Source organism: Cynara cardunculus, assembly GCF_001531365.2.
Source record: "Cynara cardunculus var. scolymus isolate 2C chromosome LG 8, CcrdV1, whole genome shotgun sequence".
Lineage (NCBI taxonomy): Eukaryota > Viridiplantae > Streptophyta > Magnoliopsida > Asterales > Asteraceae > Cynara > Cynara cardunculus.
In genome coordinates this window covers 17,328,483-17,350,753 of record NC_037535.1, presented here as the reverse complement: position 1 = coordinate 17,350,753, position 22,271 = coordinate 17,328,483, and the positions used below count along the sequence as shown (strand labels likewise).

The 22,271-nt window shown below is 32.8% G+C and overlaps 1 protein-coding gene across 2 annotated transcripts; it reads right to left on the bottom strand.

The window, feature by feature from the left end:
- Positions 1-2,283: 2,283 nt before the first annotated feature.
- On the bottom strand, positions 2,284-5,477 carry LOC112517110 (transcription factor TCP8). 2 transcript variants are annotated; one of them, XR_003069639.1, is made up of 3 exons: positions 3,927-5,477; positions 3,729-3,799; positions 2,284-2,400 (listed from the first exon to the last, which is right to left on the bottom strand). XR_003069639.1 is itself a non-coding variant. In XM_025124435.1 (2 exons), exon 1 carries the CDS (start codon positions 5,475-5,477, stop codon positions 3,930-3,932), a length of 1,548 nt encoding a protein of 515 aa, XP_024980203.1. In that variant the 3' UTR covers positions 3,520-3,799; positions 3,927-3,929. The 2 variants fall into 2 exon arrangements, 1 of the variants encoding a protein (XP_024980203.1); XM_025124435.1 differs by lacking the exon at positions 2,284-2,400 and having other exon boundaries at positions 3,520-3,799.
- Positions 5,478-22,271: the final 16,794 nt, after the last annotated feature.

The window sequence follows — 22,271 nt, the reverse complement described above, 5'->3', positions numbered from 1 at the left end:
TATAAAAACAATTATAAGTAATTATAAAAATAGTTAATTATTACAAAGCAAATGGTTTTCGACATATTTTAAAAAACTTATTATACACAATCCTATAAAATCCCGTAAAATGCCAACAATTCCCACGAGATTTCTAAATCCCATATTTTTGGAGTTTCAATGAAATCCCGAGATTTCAAATGCAATCAATCATTCAAACCAAACATGGGACTGAAATAAAATTAAATTCCAAATCCCTTCAAATCATGTCCAATCCTAGAAACCAAACGGGTAAGAAGTTAAAGAGAGAGAGAAGAAAACCTTGCTTTGGTAGGACCATTAGACCGTTTATTAGTTCACTAGAAATTCGGTTCATGTAACGTAATTTGGTGGAATTAGAATCTATCAAACTAATTTGACTTTGAAAAAGTTTGAATGGAAAATGTCCACACATTTGATTAGCATGATGGAATCTCGTAAAATAATTGAAATCTGCATGTGTTGCGGATGACAGTTGTGACGACGACAATAGTGATGTGGTGGTGTTGGAGTTGGAGCTGGTGGATGGGTGGCGATTGCAATGACGATAATAATGAGGTGGTGGTAGGGTAACGGCAACGGGTGGTTGGTGGACGACAAGTGTGATTGTGAATAGTAGTAGCGTCATGGTAACATTGGGGCTATGGTGGGTGAGTGGCAATTATGGTGACGATAGTGGTAGCAACAATGGAGGATGGTTACGGTAAATGGGGTGGGGTGGGGGGGGGTGGGGTGGGGTGGGGTGGGCAATGGTGGTTGAGGGTAGATCAGGTGGTGAGGATAGCGGTGGTGGTTTTGATTAAATTGGAGGCAAATATTATTTTTGTTTTTTAAAAAACCAAATTATAAACTTGAATTTAAAATCATTCACTTATGTCAAGAAATGATTATATCACTCAACCATGGAATTCGAGGGAATCCAATCAATTCAATCTGCTAACAAAACATTACCAAAAAGTTTTGTTAAAGAAATTTGTCATTCCAATTTAATCAAACTCCTTGAACCAAACAGCTCCTAGGATCATAGTTTTTAGTCGGATTTTTGGAATTCATTTAGTTATTTCCCTATCTTTAACTGGTAACAACCTAATGTTTATTATATACTGTTTGTCAATAACAGAAGAATAATTTTCTACCAACTTTCTCGCGACTTGTTTCCTTTATTCGTTGAGCTCTTATTTATGTTGTATTTTCTTATTTGGTTTTGTTTCTAATAAGAAATTGTAGTTAATGAATATGGTCCATTACATAAAAAAAAATGCAATGTCTCTTATTTATTATTGTCTAAACAATTGTAACTTTTTTATAATAATATAATTCAAATTAATCTATTACTTATAAATTAAAAGACAGGTGCATTTTTAGATTTTTTTACACGACATTTAATGATAAGGGTATTTAAATTCTAAGGTAGAACTAGAACTAGAACTAGTTATTGATATTTTAATCTTTGTGCTTGACTTTAATATAGAGGACGTTTGGTTCATGTCGGAGAATGGAAATGGTAATGATAATGATAATGAGAATGAGAATGAGAATGTCGAGAAATGAAAATGGGAATGAGTTTCGTTTCTCCACCCCTCAATTTTGTTCAAGAAATGCTTAGTTGCTCGATATTTGGTACTGGCTTGTTTCACTGCATCAAACTAGACATCATTAATGATTTCAATTTCCATGCCCCACCCCCTATTGCTCCCGACCTAACACCTTTTTAGAATAAATAAAACCCATAAACCCTAAACTCTAATAGTTGTAAAAATCCAAAAAAAGCATAAATCTTTACCCATCTTGAAATCTAAAGCCAAATACAAAGATTTGTAAATGTTGATTAAGAGAAATAGAAATGAGGTTGCCGCGAGTTAGTTTGCCGATCACGATTCTTTGTGAAAACCAGTGTCAAGGGTCGGTACCCCTAATTGGTTGGACGAGGACTTGTTGCCCTGTTGTAACGTTCTTGATCATTAATAAGTTTGGTCAAAAAATTGTTGATTAGCATACAAAAAGTTGTAGGGACCATTTGAGAAAAAAATAAAAATAAAAGGGAATGTTGGTGAAAATTAGACCCCATCTTACTTCCCTATCACCCCAAAGAATTATGTTCTATTTTCCCACTCATGAACTCATCAAACATCCCACTTTTGGGTAGGTTTTCTTGGATTTTGATAACTTTACAAAAGATTTTGAAATCAATCAATAAATCACTCAATTTTCCCTTGATTTTAGCAAGATTTTGAGGACCAAGTGGGGTTTCTTTAACAACAAACAACATGACAAAATCTTTGAAGAGGAATTGGGGAACATTCATAGTTTTTATGAAATAAATTCGTAAACAGGTATACTGATTAAAAAAGAGTACAACCATCCACCGTCACTGACCACCACCTGTAGTTCACCACCACAACGTTATTTTCAGAACGACACCAACAATAACTATATTTGTCTAAACATCATTTCCAGCTCCTTTTTCATGAAATTAACTTAACATGCCTGTTTTCCGTATATCTTTGCTTACGTGATGTGGAATCTAAATACGTATTTGCCAACCCACGTTCTGAATTAACTATATATGAACATTTTTAGCAACTGTAATTTAATAATTTGCCAAAAAATGAAAGCATGCTAATAAATGGACAAAAGGTATCATCGACTTGTCAATGACATATTGATATATAGTATAACGTACCTGAATGCATGTCCGCCAATGATGTGCGTATTTGTTGGATACGTCAAGAAACAAAGAAATATTCATTTGGTTAAACCAACTTGCCATAAATACAATAACACGATACATTAAAATCAAATAGACATGAACAGTAGCTGTATAAACCTTATACCGTCAATACAAAAATATGTATCTGTGTATATATATATGATGGAAAGTTTGAGGAAAGAAGGAATCTATCAATTATCATGGTGTGTTTTACTTTAACCCCAAGATGAGTAGGCAAGATAAAGGCCTTTTTGGCCCCCATCCTTTCCCCTTAATTTGGTTTCTTTTTAAAAGGAGATAAACTATTTTTCCATTTAAATTACCATTTTCAAATAATGGGTTTATCGATAATTTGCTAAATCGTTTCGTATTTTAAATGATCTAAGAGGGTATGCCGTTGGGAAGTCCAAATTTACGTAACTCATTTTACATCAATTAGCTGAATGAAACTAGACATCAACCGCTAATAATTAATGGTATTTTATTAATAATGTGTCGAGATATATGAAAAAAGTCAAACATTTGCTTTTATTTATCTAGTAATTATCGTTTTTTTATTTACTTTTTTTTCTCACGGGTATTGTTTCTTCTTTTATCGTTTATTAATTTTGAGAAAATTACTAATTATTTCTTTAAGAAAATAAAATGAATCCAAATTTTGAAACAAGTGTGCATAGTGAAGTTGTACAAGATGCTTAAAGATTTATACAAAAATAGCAAAATTAAAGCAATCAAAAATTTAAATTATATTTAATTTAATTTTGTTTTTTTTTTCTTTTCTGATTTTGATTGGATTCAACAAACCAAATTTATAATACTAAACACAAATCATTATATCCTTCTATACACTCTCTCTTGAAACTCCTACTATCCGTTTCGATCAAACCTACCGAAATACATCCACAACAATCAACACATAAATTTGCCCAAAAAAACAAGCATTAATAATTAATAAAAGCAGAACAAGATGAATGATGATGATGATGATTAAAACATATACCTCTTCAATTTCTTGGATTTCAAGCTGGGTTCAATTGGTCTTGAAAAATTTCAATCAATCAACATCAAAATCTGCAAAAGTAAAGAAAACCCATTTATTTCCATGTAATGTTGGTGCAAATTATGGAAGGAAAATGGGAAATTTGATTCAGATTTTGTTTTGCTAATTATAGAAAGAAAAGGATACAATGAACTTAACCTCTCATGTGGAATCGTTTTGGTCTTCATCACCACTGTCAGTGGTTTGTGAATGATGTTGTTGTTGTTGTTGTGGTTGTTGATGGTGATGGTGATCTAGAGGATGATTTTGATCGGAGTTCATGTTTAGACCGCCTCGGGAATAAGCATTCAGGGCGGCTAACATCCCTAAATTGCTTTCGCTCATTCCCAATCCCAGATGTTGCGATGGTTGTTGTTGCATCAACATTGATCCCAGCTGGAGAGGATTTCCTCTTGCACCCTGTTGGAATTCGAGATTGGTTGTCGGAATGTTGATCCTTGGGATGAAATGGAGTGGTGCTTGCAGCGTGTTTCCGCCGCCGACGGCTTGGGCGGTCGGGAACGGCCACATCTGCTGGTGGTGGTGGTGGTGGTGTTGTTGGGACTCCGATGCGGCGGCCGGGAGATGGGAGTGTTGGCTACTGCTGCTACTGACGGTCAATCCGGTGGTGGAGACAGGTAGCATCCATAAGGTGTTGCCGGTGGCACTGGTGGGTGCCGGAGCAACTGCCCACATGGCGGTTGCTGGCATCATATTAGCATGGTGCCGGAGGATATTGTTGCCGGAAGAAGGTCCGGCTTCTTGTTGTTTTGGCATTTCCATGGATCCCTTGAATTGTTTGTTGGATGGTGATGTTGATCCAACCGTTACTTCCCCTTGATTTTGATTATTACTTTCATCTTTGAACAAATCTTCTCTGTACCTTTTTCTCATGTAATTCTCGGTTGAATCGCCGTTTCCTCCGGTGGAAATTGCCTCAGCAATTTGGTCGGCGGTCAAAATATGAGGGTTTTGATGGTGCTGATGCTGATGAAAACCCAACATTTGAGAGAAGCCTTCTTCAAACGGGTGGTGGGCGAGTGCCAAAGCGCCGTGAAATTGATGAGGCGCCGACTTCGACGGCGGAGCTGAGAGAGTGGATCCGCTGCTACGGAGGGAGACGTTCAAGGTAGAGAAGTTAGCCGGGATGGTACCGGTGCCTGTGGCGGCAATGATGGCCGGCTCCGCCTGTTGCAGCAGCCACTCAATTGTTTCTCCATCGGACTTATGACCCAATTCCCTCGTCAGCTGAAAAACCCTAGCAGCACATGTCGCCGGCATTCGAATTCTCCGGCCACGGCCGTCGACTTTGGTATGGCGGTCCTTTGTTGACCTTTTAGGAGCAACGGCAGCGACAGGTTGAGGGGTTTCCTTAGCAAGATCTTGGGATCTAGTGGCGATTGCAAGGGAGGCGTCGACGTGGTGCGGATGCGGCGGAGACAGCTGTGTGGCGGAGGAGGTTGAGGCGCTTGGTGGGTGTTGATTGGAAGGAGAAGAGAGAGAGGAAGAGCCACCACTGGTAGTAGTAGGAGTGGGTTGGATGGATATGGAGCCCATGAATGGGGCTACAGATCGGCCATCAAATGGGACCACCATAGGTTGGTGGTGGAGGTGGTGGTGATGGTGGTGGTGGTGGTGGGGCTGCGGAGTGTTGGAGGTGGGAGCAGTGCTGCTTTGTTTATTATTGCTCTGCAAATCTGTTCGTTCCATGTGCTCCTTTTCTTGTACTTAAAATTTTCTTTTTTTTTTCTTTCTAAAAAAAGATAATCTTTTTCTTGAGTGGTGGGTTCAAGAAACCTGAAACATCTCTCCCACCACCACCACCAACCACCAGTCTCCGCCGCCTGGACTGGCGTGTCTCTCTGGTTAGAGAGAGAAACAAAGAATATAAAAAAGGGGGGTCTAGAGAGAGAGAGAGAGAAAAACAGCTAGAGGAGTTGGAGTTTGTGGGGTTGTTTGGTTTCTGATTGACTCTTGTCTTTGTGTTTCCCTGTGGTTAATCTAGGAGAGAGGGAGAGAGAGAGAGAGTTTTTTTGGTGGGTGGGGGCTAGTCGGAGAATGTTAAAATTTATAATGAAGTTATATTTTTGGTCCTTGTGTTTTACATGTTATAACGTTTTAAGTCCTTAGAATAATTCTCTTATTATTTACTTCTGTTTTCTTAATTTCTATTGAAGAAAAAGATGTGCGAATTTATTCATAAATATGATACAAATAAGCGTAAGAACATGAATTATGAACATAATGACTGTAACAATAAGTTTATGCAAATCTATTCATGAATATGATACAAAATCTATAAATTCCAAAAAAGAAAAACTAAATCTAAACCAAACAATCAAAAAACAATAATTCAAAATCAAATAAAAAATCCCAAATAATTAAAAACCAGATAATCACATGAAGATCTCATCCATGAATCTTTCTCTGCTTAAATCTTTGTTTGAAGGATATATAGCACCAACCACCACCCCCAAACCCAAAACCATAAACATGAAGATGGGAAGAAGGGAAATGGAACCAAAGGGCCTTCGGCCTAGCGGTATCGTAGTCTTTGACCTCCTAGAAGGTCAATGGTTCAAACCTCACCAACGGTGAAGAGGGCGTGTGAGTTCATTTGCTGCATTTGCCGTATATAAATTTTATATACTTAAAAAAAAGAAATGGATCTAGGATACGGGTCGCTTTTGTCTCTTCTTTTGCTTCAATCCGAAACCATGAATGCATAGATGAAGATTAGGAAAAAAAAAGTCATGAGTACCCTCAAAAAAAGAAAGAACTGAGGAACTCATCCAAACTGTTAGATTTAGATGATCCATTGAATGTGGTTAAAAGTGGTTATAACCACATACAAAGAACAAGGATCAAAAATGTAATTTACTTTGAAATTTAGGGACAAGACATTATAATGTATAAGGAACAAGGATCAAAAATGTAATTTTCTTTGAAATTTAATCACCCTTTTCTCCCTATATTTGGTGTTCCAAAATTACAATATTACCCTGCATGACTCCCCTTACTAGAATAAGACTTAATTAAAATATAATATTTGAATTGATATATAAATATATTACATTAATAATAAAAAAAGAATTTAAAAATAAACAATAAAAAAATATTAATAGTTTTTTGTTGAAATAAGTTTTTTAAAGCGTATTATATTTAAAAAACAATCCATATAATAAAATATGTTAAAATTATTCTATCTTTAAAAAAGAATATGTCATAGTTATATTTAATGTTGTATGAATTTATATTAACAGGGTTAAAAATGTCTTTACATAAATAATGTAAGTCTCATGGGTTACTAAAAGTAGAAACAGTGCTCACTTCAAGGCCTACCTGTATAAGTAAATAATGCTTAAGACAGCCTAAAAATCTACCCCATACAAATTTGTACTTGTTGAATTATTACTTTAATCATTATAATATTATTTATATATATTATAATGAAATAATATTGTGTATTTTTATTTACTTTTATATAACTAAAATAATATTTTAAATTTTAGATTTAAATGAAAAAAATATCATATAAACAGTATTTTGGTATCGGTTCTTATAGATTTTTTACATTTAAGAGTTGTTTATCAAATACTTATCCAGTAAGTATTTACAGGTAAAATTTAACACTACTATTTACTTAACTGGTAAGATTTTAGTCCACCACAGCGACATCGCATGTAAAATTTACCTGGTAAACGCTTACCATAGTAAGAGTCGTCGCCCTCACTTACCGGGTAAGACTCTTGGTCCTTACCATATTCATTCGGTGAGGTAATGTGACTCTTGGTCCTTACCGGGTAAGACTCTTGGTCCTTACCGGGTAAGCGCTTAACCGAGTAAGCATTTGAGAAACGGTTCCTTAACGAGTCTTATTTAATTATGCCATCATATATTTAATTGTTACTTTTATATATAATAAAATGAAATTGCTAGATTACTCATAATAATCATCTTTATTTGAAAACTTCAGAAAAAATATTAACGTTGTTGTATAAGATATATGGAATAATAATTTAAATAAAAAATTACGTAGAATTTGTTAAAACTGATCCTACATTTGATATACAGTTTCTTAAAGCTGCTAGATGACCGTTGAACATATACAGTTCCAAAACATCATTAGAAATTGTCTACACTTGTACATTAGATGATAATTACACGTCGCATATCTTGAAAGTTACATTTTTATAATTGTGCAAATTAAAAACGACAACCACGTTTTAAGGGAAATTTGTTGGATGCTTAGATATGTTAGGATACAAAAAGACGACAAAAGTCAAAAAAGGAATGAAATCACATGGGTTCACGTTCATTTATCAGAACTTCTGGTTTCGGTTACTTTTTATCTTCTATATCACAACATTACATTTAAAACAAGCTACAAATTTTGCAACAAGAAATTGCATGATGATTTATTTTATTCTATAAAAGTGTCGTGTATATAAATGTGACGTGACTCTAAGTAAACAACTATTGGTTCAATCATTCCTCAAAAATATGTGCAAAAGCATATATTATAATGTTGGGTATGTATGTAATTATCGTTCGTTTATTAGTTTTTATCTGTCACAAATAATTGACAATACTAACATAAAATTTAACCGTGAACCTTTATCTTTGATCATTGATTCATTTTACACATACTTTTTTATAAATCAGATAAATTCACGACTGACTGACATTATATTTGTTTTTTGATCTAGTATTTGAAATAACGTTATATAGCGTTAGAGACTCAAGGCTTGCACATTACTCGATCAAAGACTGGATACTGTTGGTTCAACTTCAATAGGAGGTGTACGAGGATAGGGTATAGATGTTAGCGTAGGGGAGTAAAGGGGTAGCCTCAAAGTTTAGTGTCATGTATCTAGGCGTTATGGGCGAGAATGAGGATGAAGTCGGGGATGATGTTACATATCGCTTAAAGGCAAGTTGGTTAAAATGGAGGGTTGTCAAGGGGGTGTTGTGTGACACGAAGTCCCGCTAAGGTTGAAGGAAAAATTCTACAAGGTAACTATTAGACCATCTATGTTGTATGTTGCAGAGTGTGGGCAATAAATTAAGCACATGAGAGGATGATGAAGGTAATTGAAATGAAGATGCTCAGAGGGACTTGTGGGATAACCATGCTAGACAGGATACTGAACAATGTTCTCAAGCAACGTTGGGAGTAATGCCTATAATAGCTATGATGAGAAAAGGGAGATTACAGTGGTTTTGGCATGTTCGTGCGAGACAGACGTTGGCACCAGTAAGGAAAATGGAGTGCATTAGGGTCGAGGTGTAAGGAAGAGGGACAGGGCGAGGAAAACGTGGGAGGAGCAACTAAGGGACTATTTTTTTTTTGCTGACAAGCTTAATGGAATATATGGTTTATTTCTTCAGTCATACATCCATGCTTGTTTGTTTGTGGCTTAACGAGTAAGATATAAATTGAATTGGCTTTATGGAATCATTCACAACCTCTTAACTGTCGGGACTCAACCATTTACCCTTCATTTTATTTTCTACCCTTATCCTTCTCGCTAAAAATAAATAGTCTTGTGGAACAAATTTTACCAATACTTTCTAATTTAAAAAAAATATATTGGTTAAAAAAGTTATAAAATAAAAAGTATGATGGGTTTGGGCAATAGGTTTAAATTTGAATATGCTACTTTTACCTCCAAAATTTTATATATTGCATTTCAAAATTTGGATAAGATAGAAGATGCTCACTAAATTATTATACACATTATTGGATGCATTAAATATTTCAAAATTTAATTTCTGGTCATTTTTTAAATAGTTTTTTTTTTTTAATAAAATACACTTACTCATATCATGTTTTAAAACACATTTTACATTTTACATATAAAAGATAATATGATTTATTAGAACTTTATTATCATAAATTCGTATAATAATTGTTGTTACTCGTCAATTTGTCTCACGAACAAATACATCGCCTTTTATTTTGTCTACGAAATAAAACAGATTTAGCAAGATTCTGATTTGAAAGCACCCTTAATGGTTGTTTTATTGGGTCCATAAACCGGTTCAAGAAAAGGGGCAACGGTTAGAGGGAACGGGACACTGTCATGAAAGAGGAATTGGTTCTTTTTAAGGACTGCTTCTTCCTCCATATATTGTGTGAACCACTATTACAGCAATGATAAAAAGTTAGAGTTTACTGTTGCAGGATAAATATGTTTGACAGATAGATATAGAGAAACATATTAAAATTGATATATCTCATGATTATCTACGGGGCCGTTTACCTAAACACTTACCCGGTAAAATTCAACATTATCGCTTACTTACCGGATAAGATTTTATTTCACTAAAACGCATCGTATGCAACAATTTATCCCAGTAAGCACTAACCATGGTAAGAGTCCTCGTCCTCACTTTTTTTTTTTTGAACGGAAGAGTTCTCGTCCTCACTTACCGGGTAAGACTCTCGATTCTTGCCTTTGCTCTTACCGGGTAAGATTTTTAATCCTTGTCATATTCATCCGGTAAAGTAAAGTGACTTGGTAAGCGCATACCCGTTTAGTAAACGGCACCTACGTGTAATTATCTTTGTTTAAAGACTTATAATTAATGAGAATTACATATTTATTTTCTCTATTTTTATTGTTGTTATTTTTTGTTTTTTTTACTTTATCACACAAACTATAATTTCTCAAATTAATTAGTTTTAATCAATAGAAATTAAAAATTATATTAAAAAAAATAAAGAATTCACTAGGGTCAATAATTACTTTTAAATGTAATTTTATATTAACTTCATTTAAATTTCTTATTGTAATTTTTAAATTATTGTCATTTTAAAGTATTATAATTTAATTGAAAAAGTACTTTTTGTTATTTCTATTTATATAAATTATGGACCGCTCCATAATTATAGGTGAAAGGTTTGTAAAATATACATGAAAAAAATAACTGATATGAATGAATCTGTAAAAAGGTTTGGCCATGAATGGTCTAAACTTTCAATAACAATCATCATCAGATACTCGTGAAATAGATTCCAGTTCACAAGTGGTGTCAATTTAATCTTGTTAACGAACAATTTTAAATGGTTGATTTTGAAAGGTTGCTCCTTAATATATATTTGACAAATTGTTAACGACTTCAATCAAATGTACTTTGAAGATTGAAACACCCAAAGCATATAAAATTAACTCATTTAAGATTTTAAGGGGTTGTTTGTTTTCGATTTAATAAGTTTAATGGATGGTCAGCTTAATTGATTAAGTTATATTAACATGTTTGATTTAAACTTAATACTAAGGCGGCGTTTGTTTTTTAAGAGGTGCTTAAGTCTGAAGTCTGAATTCACTTATGAATTTTAAAAGGTGGTGCTGAAGTCTGAAATCTGAATCAGTCAGACTGTTTGTTTTTACGTCTGAAATCTGAAATCTGAATCATTGAAATCTAGACTTTCTTTGCAAGCATTGGAAGCTCTAAAAGCAATTAAGAGGTTTTAAGTGAAAATGTTACCTCTAAATAATTCAGACATAATAAGAGCTTTTAAGCTCTTAATTGAAAAAAAAAACAAACACACTTAATACCCTAAGGTCTGACCGATTCAGACATAAGAGAGTATTAAGTGCTTTTTAGGTAAAAACAAACAGGGGCCTAAGAGATTGATTTAACATGTTAAGTTAGCTCATTCTATTTTAATGCATTAAGTTAGAAATTTTCCAGAATTACCCTCAACCTCTCATTAAAAAAAATAGCTTACCAACATACATTAAATAAAATTGTTTTTATTGTTTTAAACATATTTTCAGTTATTAAGTATTGCATTATGAACTCGTTGAATTCAAATTATTTTTGTTATTTTAAACAATTCATGTGATTTTAATTTTTTACCATTTAAAATGTTTATTTCACAATTTATTTTCATTCAATACTTATGTAGACATAAGGTTAAAATGGTAATTTTTATTATTCAGGAAAAAAATCAAACAACAAATTATCTTAATTTATTCAGACAAATTAATGCTTAGAGACAACTCAATCAATTCAGAACTTAATGGATAATAAATCATACAATCCTTAAATCAACTTAAAAATATAATAAAAATTATTAATAATTCAGCTTTTAGGATTTAATTATACTTATATGGAAATTGTCTAAGATATTGTAAACGCCAAATTGTAAATCATATGATCAATTGTGAATATTTTTGTCTTAGAGTGTGGGCTAAAAACCAGAACTCATGTTTTCACGTCATTTCGTTTTATTGTATTCTCATCAATGTAGATTACCAAATTCAATATCAATAAAATAATTATGAATACTCAAATATCACAATACCATATAATCATTCTTAGTTTGGAGGGTCAGTCAAAATGAGCCAACAACATGTGTTTAGATGATCGGTTTAAAGGAGCCTAACTCATTAATTGCCACAAAGGCATCTCAACCACTTTTCATGTACATATCATTCATTATCAATCTTTCATATCTTCATCAATATGAGATAAAAAAAACTCAACCACGTTTCAATAAACGAAGGTTACTCAACTATTTGGGTGCAACATCAGAGGTGTTTGTTTACATTTATACTTTAATTTGTTTTTAATTTTGTGTTTAATTTGCATGATATTTTAACTGTGTTTCGCACGACAATTTTACCATTTGTTTGGTTTTGATTCCACCTATAGTTATAGATTTCAAAGCATTTATCACTTTTTTATATATCATTCATCTTCTTCCACCAATGTAGGATGAGGAAACTCAATTTTATTTCAAGATGATATTTTTTGTGAAATGAATAATTTGTTTTCAACTTTGTGTTTTGTATGATATTTTGATTGAATGTTTTGCACTATAATTTTACCATTTGGTTAGTTTTGATTTCAACAATGGTTATAGATTTTTCAAAGCGTTCATCACTCTTTTATATATCCATCATCTTCTTCCAAACTATCATTTTTTTCACCAATGTGAGAAGATGAAAATCAACTTTATTTCAAGATTTGAGAAACACTCAAACCTCATATTGCTATGTCATCATCATTGGTTTCACTTTTAATTTTGCACTATAATTTTTACCCTTTGGTTGGTTTTAGTATCAACCATGGTTATTGATTTCAAAAAGAGTCATCCAAAATAAGACAGCTCTATACATCAAACCTCATGAATTGACGCAAAGACATCAAATCCACATTTCTTATACACATAACTTTCTTCAAATCTTTCAATTTCTCACTAATGTGGGACAACTAAAACTAAACCACAATTTACCGTTTGAGAATACTTCCAATCCACCTTTCTTATACACACCACTTTGTTTAAATCTTTCAACTTCTAACCAATGTGGGACAACAAAAACTCAATCACAATTCACCATTTAGAACTACTTAATTCCCATTGTGTCACATCAATACCCTATTTGGTTTGCAGGAATGGAATGAAATGGAATTGGGGGGATTTGGATTTAAAATTCATTCCAATCCTGTGTTTGGTTTGCCAAATTGTCAGGATTTGAAATCCCGGGAGTCATTAAAATCCCTTAAACATGGGATTTGGAAATCCTTTGCAAAGGGGTGGGATTTAAAATCCAAATCCTACAGATTCCTATAATCGCTTCCTCCCGCTTCCTTCGCCTCGCTTCTCTCTCTGTTCCCTCACCCTCCTCCTCGCTGGTGCTCCCTTCCTGTCCATCGCTAAGCTGCCGCCATAATCATTCCTCCTCGCCGGTGCTCCCTTCTCGTCCCTCGCGAAGCTTCAACCCTAATCAGTCCTCCTCGCCGGTGCTCCCTTCCCGTCCCTTGCGAAGCTTCAGCCCTAATCGGTCCTCCTCGCCAGTGCTCCCTTCCCGTCCCCTCGCGAAGCTGCCGCCCTAACCCGCCGGTAAACCCCTCCTCTTCGCCGCCTTCTCTCATCACTCAGTAGGTAAATCCATTTTCCCCTTTTCTTGAATGTTTTGGCTTCTCTTAAAGATGGAATATTGCTTGCCAATAACAGTACTGAAATCCCTTTTCCCCTTTTCTATATGTTTTGGCATCTATTTTGCTTCTGTTAAAAACCCAGTAGATTGAAACTGTTTATATAACGGTAGATTGAAACTGTTTGTTGATTAATGGTGGATGGAATATTTACTCCTTTATATAACAGTAGATTGAAATTGTTATATAATTGTTATGTGATTTTAACTGTAAAATAGTTGAATGATTTATTAACAGTTTCAAAGATGGAATGGATTTTAAATCCTACAAACCAAACACATGAATGGATTTTAAATCTAATCCACTCCAAATCCCTCCTGCAAATCCAAATCCCTAAAAAACATTTTTACAAACCAAACGCACCCAACTTTTTCTTATATTTATATATATATATATATATATATATATAAAGATATACATAATATTTATGATTGTAAACATAATTCGTTTTTAATTTTATATAATAATATTTGTTTTGCAAAAATAGGGTCATCCAAATAAGATAATCATATGAGTCAAGCTCCTTAAGTTGACATAATGAATCTCATCTTCTTTTTTATATACACATCCTTATCTCAATCTTTCAATTTCTCACCAATATGAGATATCTCAAACTCAACCATAATTCACCAATACCTCAACACTCAATTCTCATGATGCCACCTTAATACCTCTTGGATTTTCCTTTAATATATATAGGGGGTGTTTGAGATTGCTTATAAAAGCTGTTTTTTACTTATTTCAGTCTGACACCGGTGATAAGTTGTTTTCTGGTGTTTGGATAAGAAAAAAAACTGCTTATACCGGTGTCAAACCGGTAATAAATTGTTTTTGATAAGTTAATCCTTCCTGACTTATGAAAAACTGCTTATTACCATTTTACAATTTTAACCTTGTTTTATTTAACTCCGGTTTGATACCACATAAGTTAATAAACACTTTTACAAAAAAAAACATAAGTTGTTTTAAATAAGCAATTCCAAACACCCCCATAGATAGAATGTATATAGATAGCTTACTCTTTCGCCAACATCTAAATACTCAATTCTCATGTTATCACTTCAACATCTTAATACTCAATTCTCATGATACTACATCAATAACTTTTTGGTTTTCCTTTAATATAATCTTTTACCTTTCATCAATATCTAAATACTCAATTCTGTTATCACCTCAATACCTTTTGGTACTTCTTTGATTATATATATATATATATATATATATATATATATAGAGGTTGGTTCAAATAGAAACCAACCATATGGTACAAACTATGGAAACCKATCTTRACCAATCACATTCTTTCTTCATTTTAGGTTCAAATCTAAATTATAAATTAATGATAAGGGTAATTTGGTAATTCAACCTTTTTGTAACCCCCAATAATTAATTGGGAGTTACAAATCTTAAAAGATACATCTAATTGTTCATGAAATTTTTATGATTTCTTTATTATTTCATGTTCATGATATTCATTTTAATTGATTTTATACATATATTGAAATTGGTTGTCTAAGTGTACAAGATTTTCATTTCGTTCAAGATACATAGAGAATCMTATTGTAAAAGAATGTCAGAATAATGAAGACGATAAACGCTTGCAGTCTATGTTCATATTTGCACACATGCACAACGATCCTTGATTTTGAAAATGTTCATATCTGTGCATCTCTTGCAGTCTATGTTCATATATGTTCACCCTATGAACAACTTGTTTTCATTGAAAGACACAATCGTTGTTCACACGAACCCGTGACGATGTCATACGGTATGACATTGAAAAACATCACACCATATGAACATAGTGTTTACATTGTAAGACACAGATGCTGTTCACACGAACATAGGGCCGACATGTGAACATATATGAACATATAAACATAGTGTTTACATTGTAAGACACAGATGCTGTTCACACGAACATAGGGCCGACATATGAACATATGAACATAGTGTTTACATTGCAAGACACATATGCTGTTCACACGAGCATAGGGCCGACATGTGAACATGAGTTGTGAATATGTTCATAATCGATCGTAGGTTACAAATCGGCTGGAGAATATCGGGTTCACGATGCGTGAGAATTTATTACCAAAATACCCTGTGAACAATTGTTCATAAGCAGCCCAATTAATTTAATGATTAATTGATTATTTTTTTAACTCATTTAATAATGACCGTTTGACCAATTTACCCTTTGAACAATTGTTCATACACATATCAATTAATACATTAATTAAATTGTTGTTTATTTAACCTCATTTAATAATAACCGTTTGATGATAAAATGAACGATCAAGATCGGTTCACATAGTTTGTACCATATGGTTGGTTTCTATTTGAACCAGCCTATATATATATATATATATATATATATATATATATATGATTATAAACATAATTCATTTTAACTTTTATATAATAAGATTTGTTTTGCAAAAATAGGATCATCCAAATAAAATACTCTTATGTGTCAAACCTCTTGAGTTGACACAATGAATCTCATCTTCTTTCTTATACACACATCCTTATCCCAATCTTTCAATTTTTCACCAATGTGAAATATCTCAAATTCAACTACAATTCACCAATACCTCAATACTCAATTCTCATGATGTCATCTCAATAACTTTTTGGTTTTCCTTTTATATATATATATATATATATAGAGAGAGAGAGAGAGAGAGAGAGAGAGTGTGTGTGTGAGAGAGAGTGAGTGAGGTTTTAAAAATAAATCTAAAAAGAATTTCATAAAACTTGTTTTTATAAAATAAATATGTATATTCTATCGAGAGATATTTTATAAAATGTAGTTTTATAAAATCGAGACAGATTTTAAAAAAATGTTCATATTTATAAAAGTTTCGTAAAAACTTTAATTTTTTGAATTTACATTTGTAAAAAAATTCAAAAGATTAAATATCCCATCTCTTTTGAAATCAAATATCCAAAAATCATGAACAATGTTACAAATTTCTACGAAAGGCTTCTGCGAATCTTAGTAAACTTTTTCTAACAAAGTACTCTCTAATGACTATATTTCTAAGCGTCAGAAAAAGTAGTTTGTAACACCTAAAAATCTATAAATGCGCGAGTACTTTAAGATCTTTATAATACATCAAATGGAGAATAATTTATCTTCTAAACGGATAACACTCGAATTACCGAAAATGGCAATTAAGGATTTACGTCAATAAATTTCAATCCAAACATTTCACTAGGTCTAGGTTAAGGGCACGAGTTACTAAAACTAATAGTCGCTATTCTAAAATGATACGGGATGCGTCCCAGACGCTAATTCCTTCACGAGTCTCTGACTAACGCTCAACTCTTCTCGAATGCCGCTAGCACCGCCCAATGAGGATCTGATGCACATGTCGACGGTAAAAAATGTTAGGCTTAAATCCTAGTGAGTTCAAGCATTTTATATTGCCAATAAGAAGACGGTATAACAAAACGAATGCTTTAAAATGACAATATTCACAATTTAAAGAATTTTTACAATTTAAAACGACTCCTTCCAAAATACACCATTCTCAAAATACCAAATAACATCTTCCAATGACGGTCGATGCCTGTTTCCATCGGATGTGGAGCAACACAAAGTAAGTCATGTCTCAACGTTGTCGAGTTTTGACCTCGAGGCCATCAAACGACCTACCTTGGTGCTTAGTCTCCAAGGTTTCAAGATGATGACATAAAAACTCCTCACTTGATTCAAACAAGGGGTCCAAGAGAGAACATCAAAACTCTTCACTTGTCATAACCGAAAGACCCAAGTTTAAAAAAAATCAAAACTCCTCACTTAACCGAACCCAATGGCTATAAGACGAGAAAATAAAAAATCCTCACTTGACATTCAAAAGTTTCAAGATGATAACATCAAAACTTCTCACATGATTCAAACCAACGATTTCAAGAAGAAAACGTCAAAACATCTCTCTTGATCAAAACAATCAGTCCTCATGCACATAAATTCAAAGCAGTAAAATCATTGTTTCATGATTTAAACTTAGAAGATTAAATAATCCCAAATGATATGTATTTTATTTCTAAGTAGTTATGCAGACATATGTATGAAATCTCCAAGTAAAAATGAACAACCGAATGTTGGGAAAAAAAATCGCAAGTAAGTATGCAACATAATGTTCAAATATAATCGTTCAACAATTAGAGTTGGTCCAATCCCTAAAGCTCAATGCACAAGTCTAATTGACCATAATTACTAACTTATAAAACGACTTTAATAGAAGTCCATATAAGTCAATTACATCATGTAATTCATCTCAAGATAAAAACCGTATGATTTGGTCCCTAAAATGTCCAAACAACTCAATACCATGCATTTTCCAATGCTTAAGAAATAAAATGCATCGAAAGGTGTGATAGTCCCAATAATCACCATTGTTTATGAAAATCAACAAAATCATATTCATGTGGTCTGTATTTCAATGATGTCACACACACTCGGTTACGGGCATTGATTATTCAAGTAAACATGAAGATTCCAGAGTTCGACAAATCTCAATTACGACATCTTAAATGGCTTTAAATCAACAAAGAACCACAATCCATGTAATTTACCTCTTAAAAATCCAATTACTTTAAAGTATATATTTTCCAAACGTTTGTGCCCATACACACACACACACACACATATATATATATATACATACATACATACATATATATATATATATATATATATATATATATCTATATAGGGGCTGGTTCAAATACTAACCCAATATTTTGTGCAAACTATGCTAACCCATCTTAATCGTTCATTTTCTCATCTAACGGTTATTATTAAATGAGATTAAATAAACAATAATTTAATTAATATATTAATTAATATGTGTATGAACAATTGTTCAAAGGATAAATTGGTCAAAAATTTGTATTAATTAATATGTGTATGAACAATCGTTCATCTTCGTGCCTATATCAAGGTATGAACATTCATGTGAACCCTATGGTATGAACCCTAGATATATGAACATTAGCTACACCGTGTGAACCTAATGAACACTATAATCGATATATGTTGGTCATATGATCATGTTCTTCAACCTTGATGCATGCTCGTAGTGATACACATGCACGACGATGAGACATGCACATTAACAAAAACAGGGGTTGTGCAGATAAAACCGATACCTGTACTTTATATCTGTTCGTGCATGATGTTCGTTGTAGGTGGTTTCATATGTGAATTAGTTGTCAATAAGATGAACATATTTGAATCTTCATGTCATTATTAGATGAAGATCAATTTGAGATATTGTAGGATTTGTAACTCCTAATTAAAATATTTGGGAGTTACATAAGAATGACTAATGACCTAAATACCCTTATCATTAATATGTAAGTTACATTTTAACCAAACCCAAAGATGCAACATTATTGGTTGATGTGGGTTAGCAAAGTTTACACAAAATATTGGGTTAGTATTTGAACCACCCTCTATATATATATATATATATATATATATATTTATTTATATTTATATATATTGTCCAAAAAGGTCAATTAAGCAACCATTAGTTGTAGAAATCATACATACTTTGGTTTGCAGTCCAGACTCATCAAACAACCACAAACCCCATGATTTGTAACTTAAGAGAGTCAAATAAATCAAATGATATGTGTTTTCCAAACATTTAACCAATACAAACTCAATGATCAAAAGGTTAATCAAACAACTGATTAGGCATGAAAATCTCCATAAAAGCAAATAGACACCAAAAGAAGGACATTTTTGACATCTACAACATTTTTTTCAAAGTAACTTGAAACTCACATTGCTAGGTTATGTTAAACCTAGCTTTCATCTAATCTTCTTGCTATCTAGTTAAACCATGTGTAATCACCAAATTAATTGAAGAACTCTAAAAAAGTATTTAGACAACCTTTAACCATTCCATCCTATTAAGAATCACCCCCGACATATTGAAAACTAATTGTATACTAATATTTAAAGACTGTTTACTTAATTCCATCATAAAACAGAGTTGTGCTTTTAAACTCAATTTTTGACCTACTTACAGTCTGGATCAACTCTTCCTCAAAACATCCATATGTAGAGGACATCTCATCGATTCAAACGACATATTACACGACTCAAACCGATCTACGAGTGATTTATTATGTGGATATATTTTTGAGGAAAGAAAATGTGATCTATAAACTTATATCTACTCAAAATAGATACTATACAACCTATGTATCTCCAAAATTGGGCTTCCAATACTATAGGCAAGGAAATGGCCCCCGACCCGTCGGGGAACCCGATCCACCCACCCCGACAGGGATTCCCCATTAAATCGGGAATGGGGACGGGGATCCCCGTTTGTCTCAACCGGGGATGAGGATGGGGATGGGTATCGTACTCCCCGCCTCGCCCCGTACCCGTTATATATATTAATTAATAAATTTTATACACACACACACACACATATATATATATATATATATATTTATTTATTTCAACTAAGGCGATAATTCATAATTTCCTATTTCCTAACTAGATTTATAATCTAAAATTATTATTTTTTGGATGTTAATATGTAATATTTTGGATGTTAAGTCAAAATACAATTACTCGATAAGTTTTGTATATTACTCGATATGGTTTATATTACTCAATATTTTTTGGTACATGTGACTTTAAGTTTTTTTTTTGGATTAAATTGATTTTTTTTGGTTTTAGGTTATTACTCTTATATGATGTTGTAGTTTTTTTTTTTGTATTAAACTAAATTCATTTTGGTTTTAGATTTATTGAAAATGTTTGAGATTTAAACATGTATAGTCTCTCACATATTTAATTTAAAAAAAAATTTCGTTTCCCCATTAGGGATGGGGACGGAGATAGAGATAAGTAATCAGGGACGGGGATTAAGGTCCCCACGCCATTTCCATGCCTACTATACTAAGAATGCAAGATTTTATCCAAGAAGAAGAAACTTTGAGTTATGGAGTTTTACCTTGATTGAGCTTAAATGGAAGCTTCAATAGTGGATTTGAGATCCAATCTTTAAGCAAGCTACTCAATCCATCAACACAACTTTTTCTTTCTTGGATCGCAACACAATCTATTCTTGCAAGAAAATGGCATATCTCTTTGAATGACTTAGAAGATGAGATGTAGGAGGTTTGGGGGGTTTTTATACCCAAAATATGTAAGAAACTTTGGTTTATTATACTTTGATCACCCAACTTTGCTCAAATGACAAAAAGCACCCAAACTTACACATCCATTGGTTCATCATATAACACATAAGTGTTACATAGTCCATGAAAGGCTTTCACGGACGTCCATGAGTAGTATCTGCGAATACTTTTTTCAAAATAATCATATTTCTTTTAAGGGCTTTTGTCCTTCATTTGACTATACACCTCTCTTGAACATCAAACACATAAAATTCCTCTTGAAACTCTCTCAAGAATATCTTGAATGTTCTTCAAGTCGAAGCCTTGATTTTTATATCAAGTTCATCCATTTGAGAGTTAGCATTTCCACTAGTTGATCGTCATTGGAAGTTCTTCATATTGTAAGTGGTGTGAGTTAAACAATTCATATTTACTAATCTTTGGATATAATTCATCTTTTTGGAAGTGTTTAAATATCGTGTTAAGTTTTCTCGGTACACCAGTTTTTGTACTTTTATCATCTGTGTGTGAGGTTTGAATCAGCTCCCTACACATATCACCATTGAGTGATTCATCTTTTTGGAACTGTTTAAAGATCGTTTTGTACGGTTTTTGTTCTAGCATTTAAAGAAAAACAACAGTGAAGCATATCGGTATGGATGTAGTGAACCACGAAAAAACTAGTGTCAGGTATTTCTAACCTTCATCTCTCTACTTTAATTCTGTATATGTGTCCGATCTTTATTTTCGTTTTTGTATATTTGAAGCAACAAACAAAATTCATAAAAAGTTTAATTTTAACGATCATAAAAACAGTAATTACAAAATATTTTAATATCATATAAATGAAAAAGGAAAACCACTTAATTATATTTTTTATTTTCATTTTTTAAATTATATATTTAAATAAAGAGAACCATTAATAGAAATAGAAATTAATTAATGAAAAAGTAAGATTCAATTGAAAATGATATACATAGTGGTTTTTTCATTTTTTTTCATGCCATTACCAAAAAAATAAAATAAACGTCAAATACAATGACACTATCGATATATTATAACCACTTTCAGTTAACTTAAATAAGTACACATCTAATTGAATTGATGTCCTTTAAGTTTTTCCCTGTTGCGATTGGACGGTAGACCAAAGGGATGGGCACCCTAGACCATGACTAAATCCGTCGTTGAAATCGTCTGGTTTTGTGAAAACCTCTCATACATGTGGAAAGCGTGAGAGACAACAAGGGCCTAACAATGTTCGAGTTGCTGACAGAGCCTAATATTCTAGGAGGTTAAGGGTTCTTCTGCTATCGGTGGTTAGGGCCTATGCTAGATACAAGTTCCTGCTATGCTAGTCATGTGCTTTCAACGACTACTATCATAAGAAGTCGT

What these genes read in the sequence shown, in the direction of transcription:
- LOC112517110 (XM_025124435.1), bottom strand. Translation starts at nt 5,477, where the DNA reads ATGGAACGAACAGATTTGCAGAGCAATAATAAACAAAGCAGCACTGCT.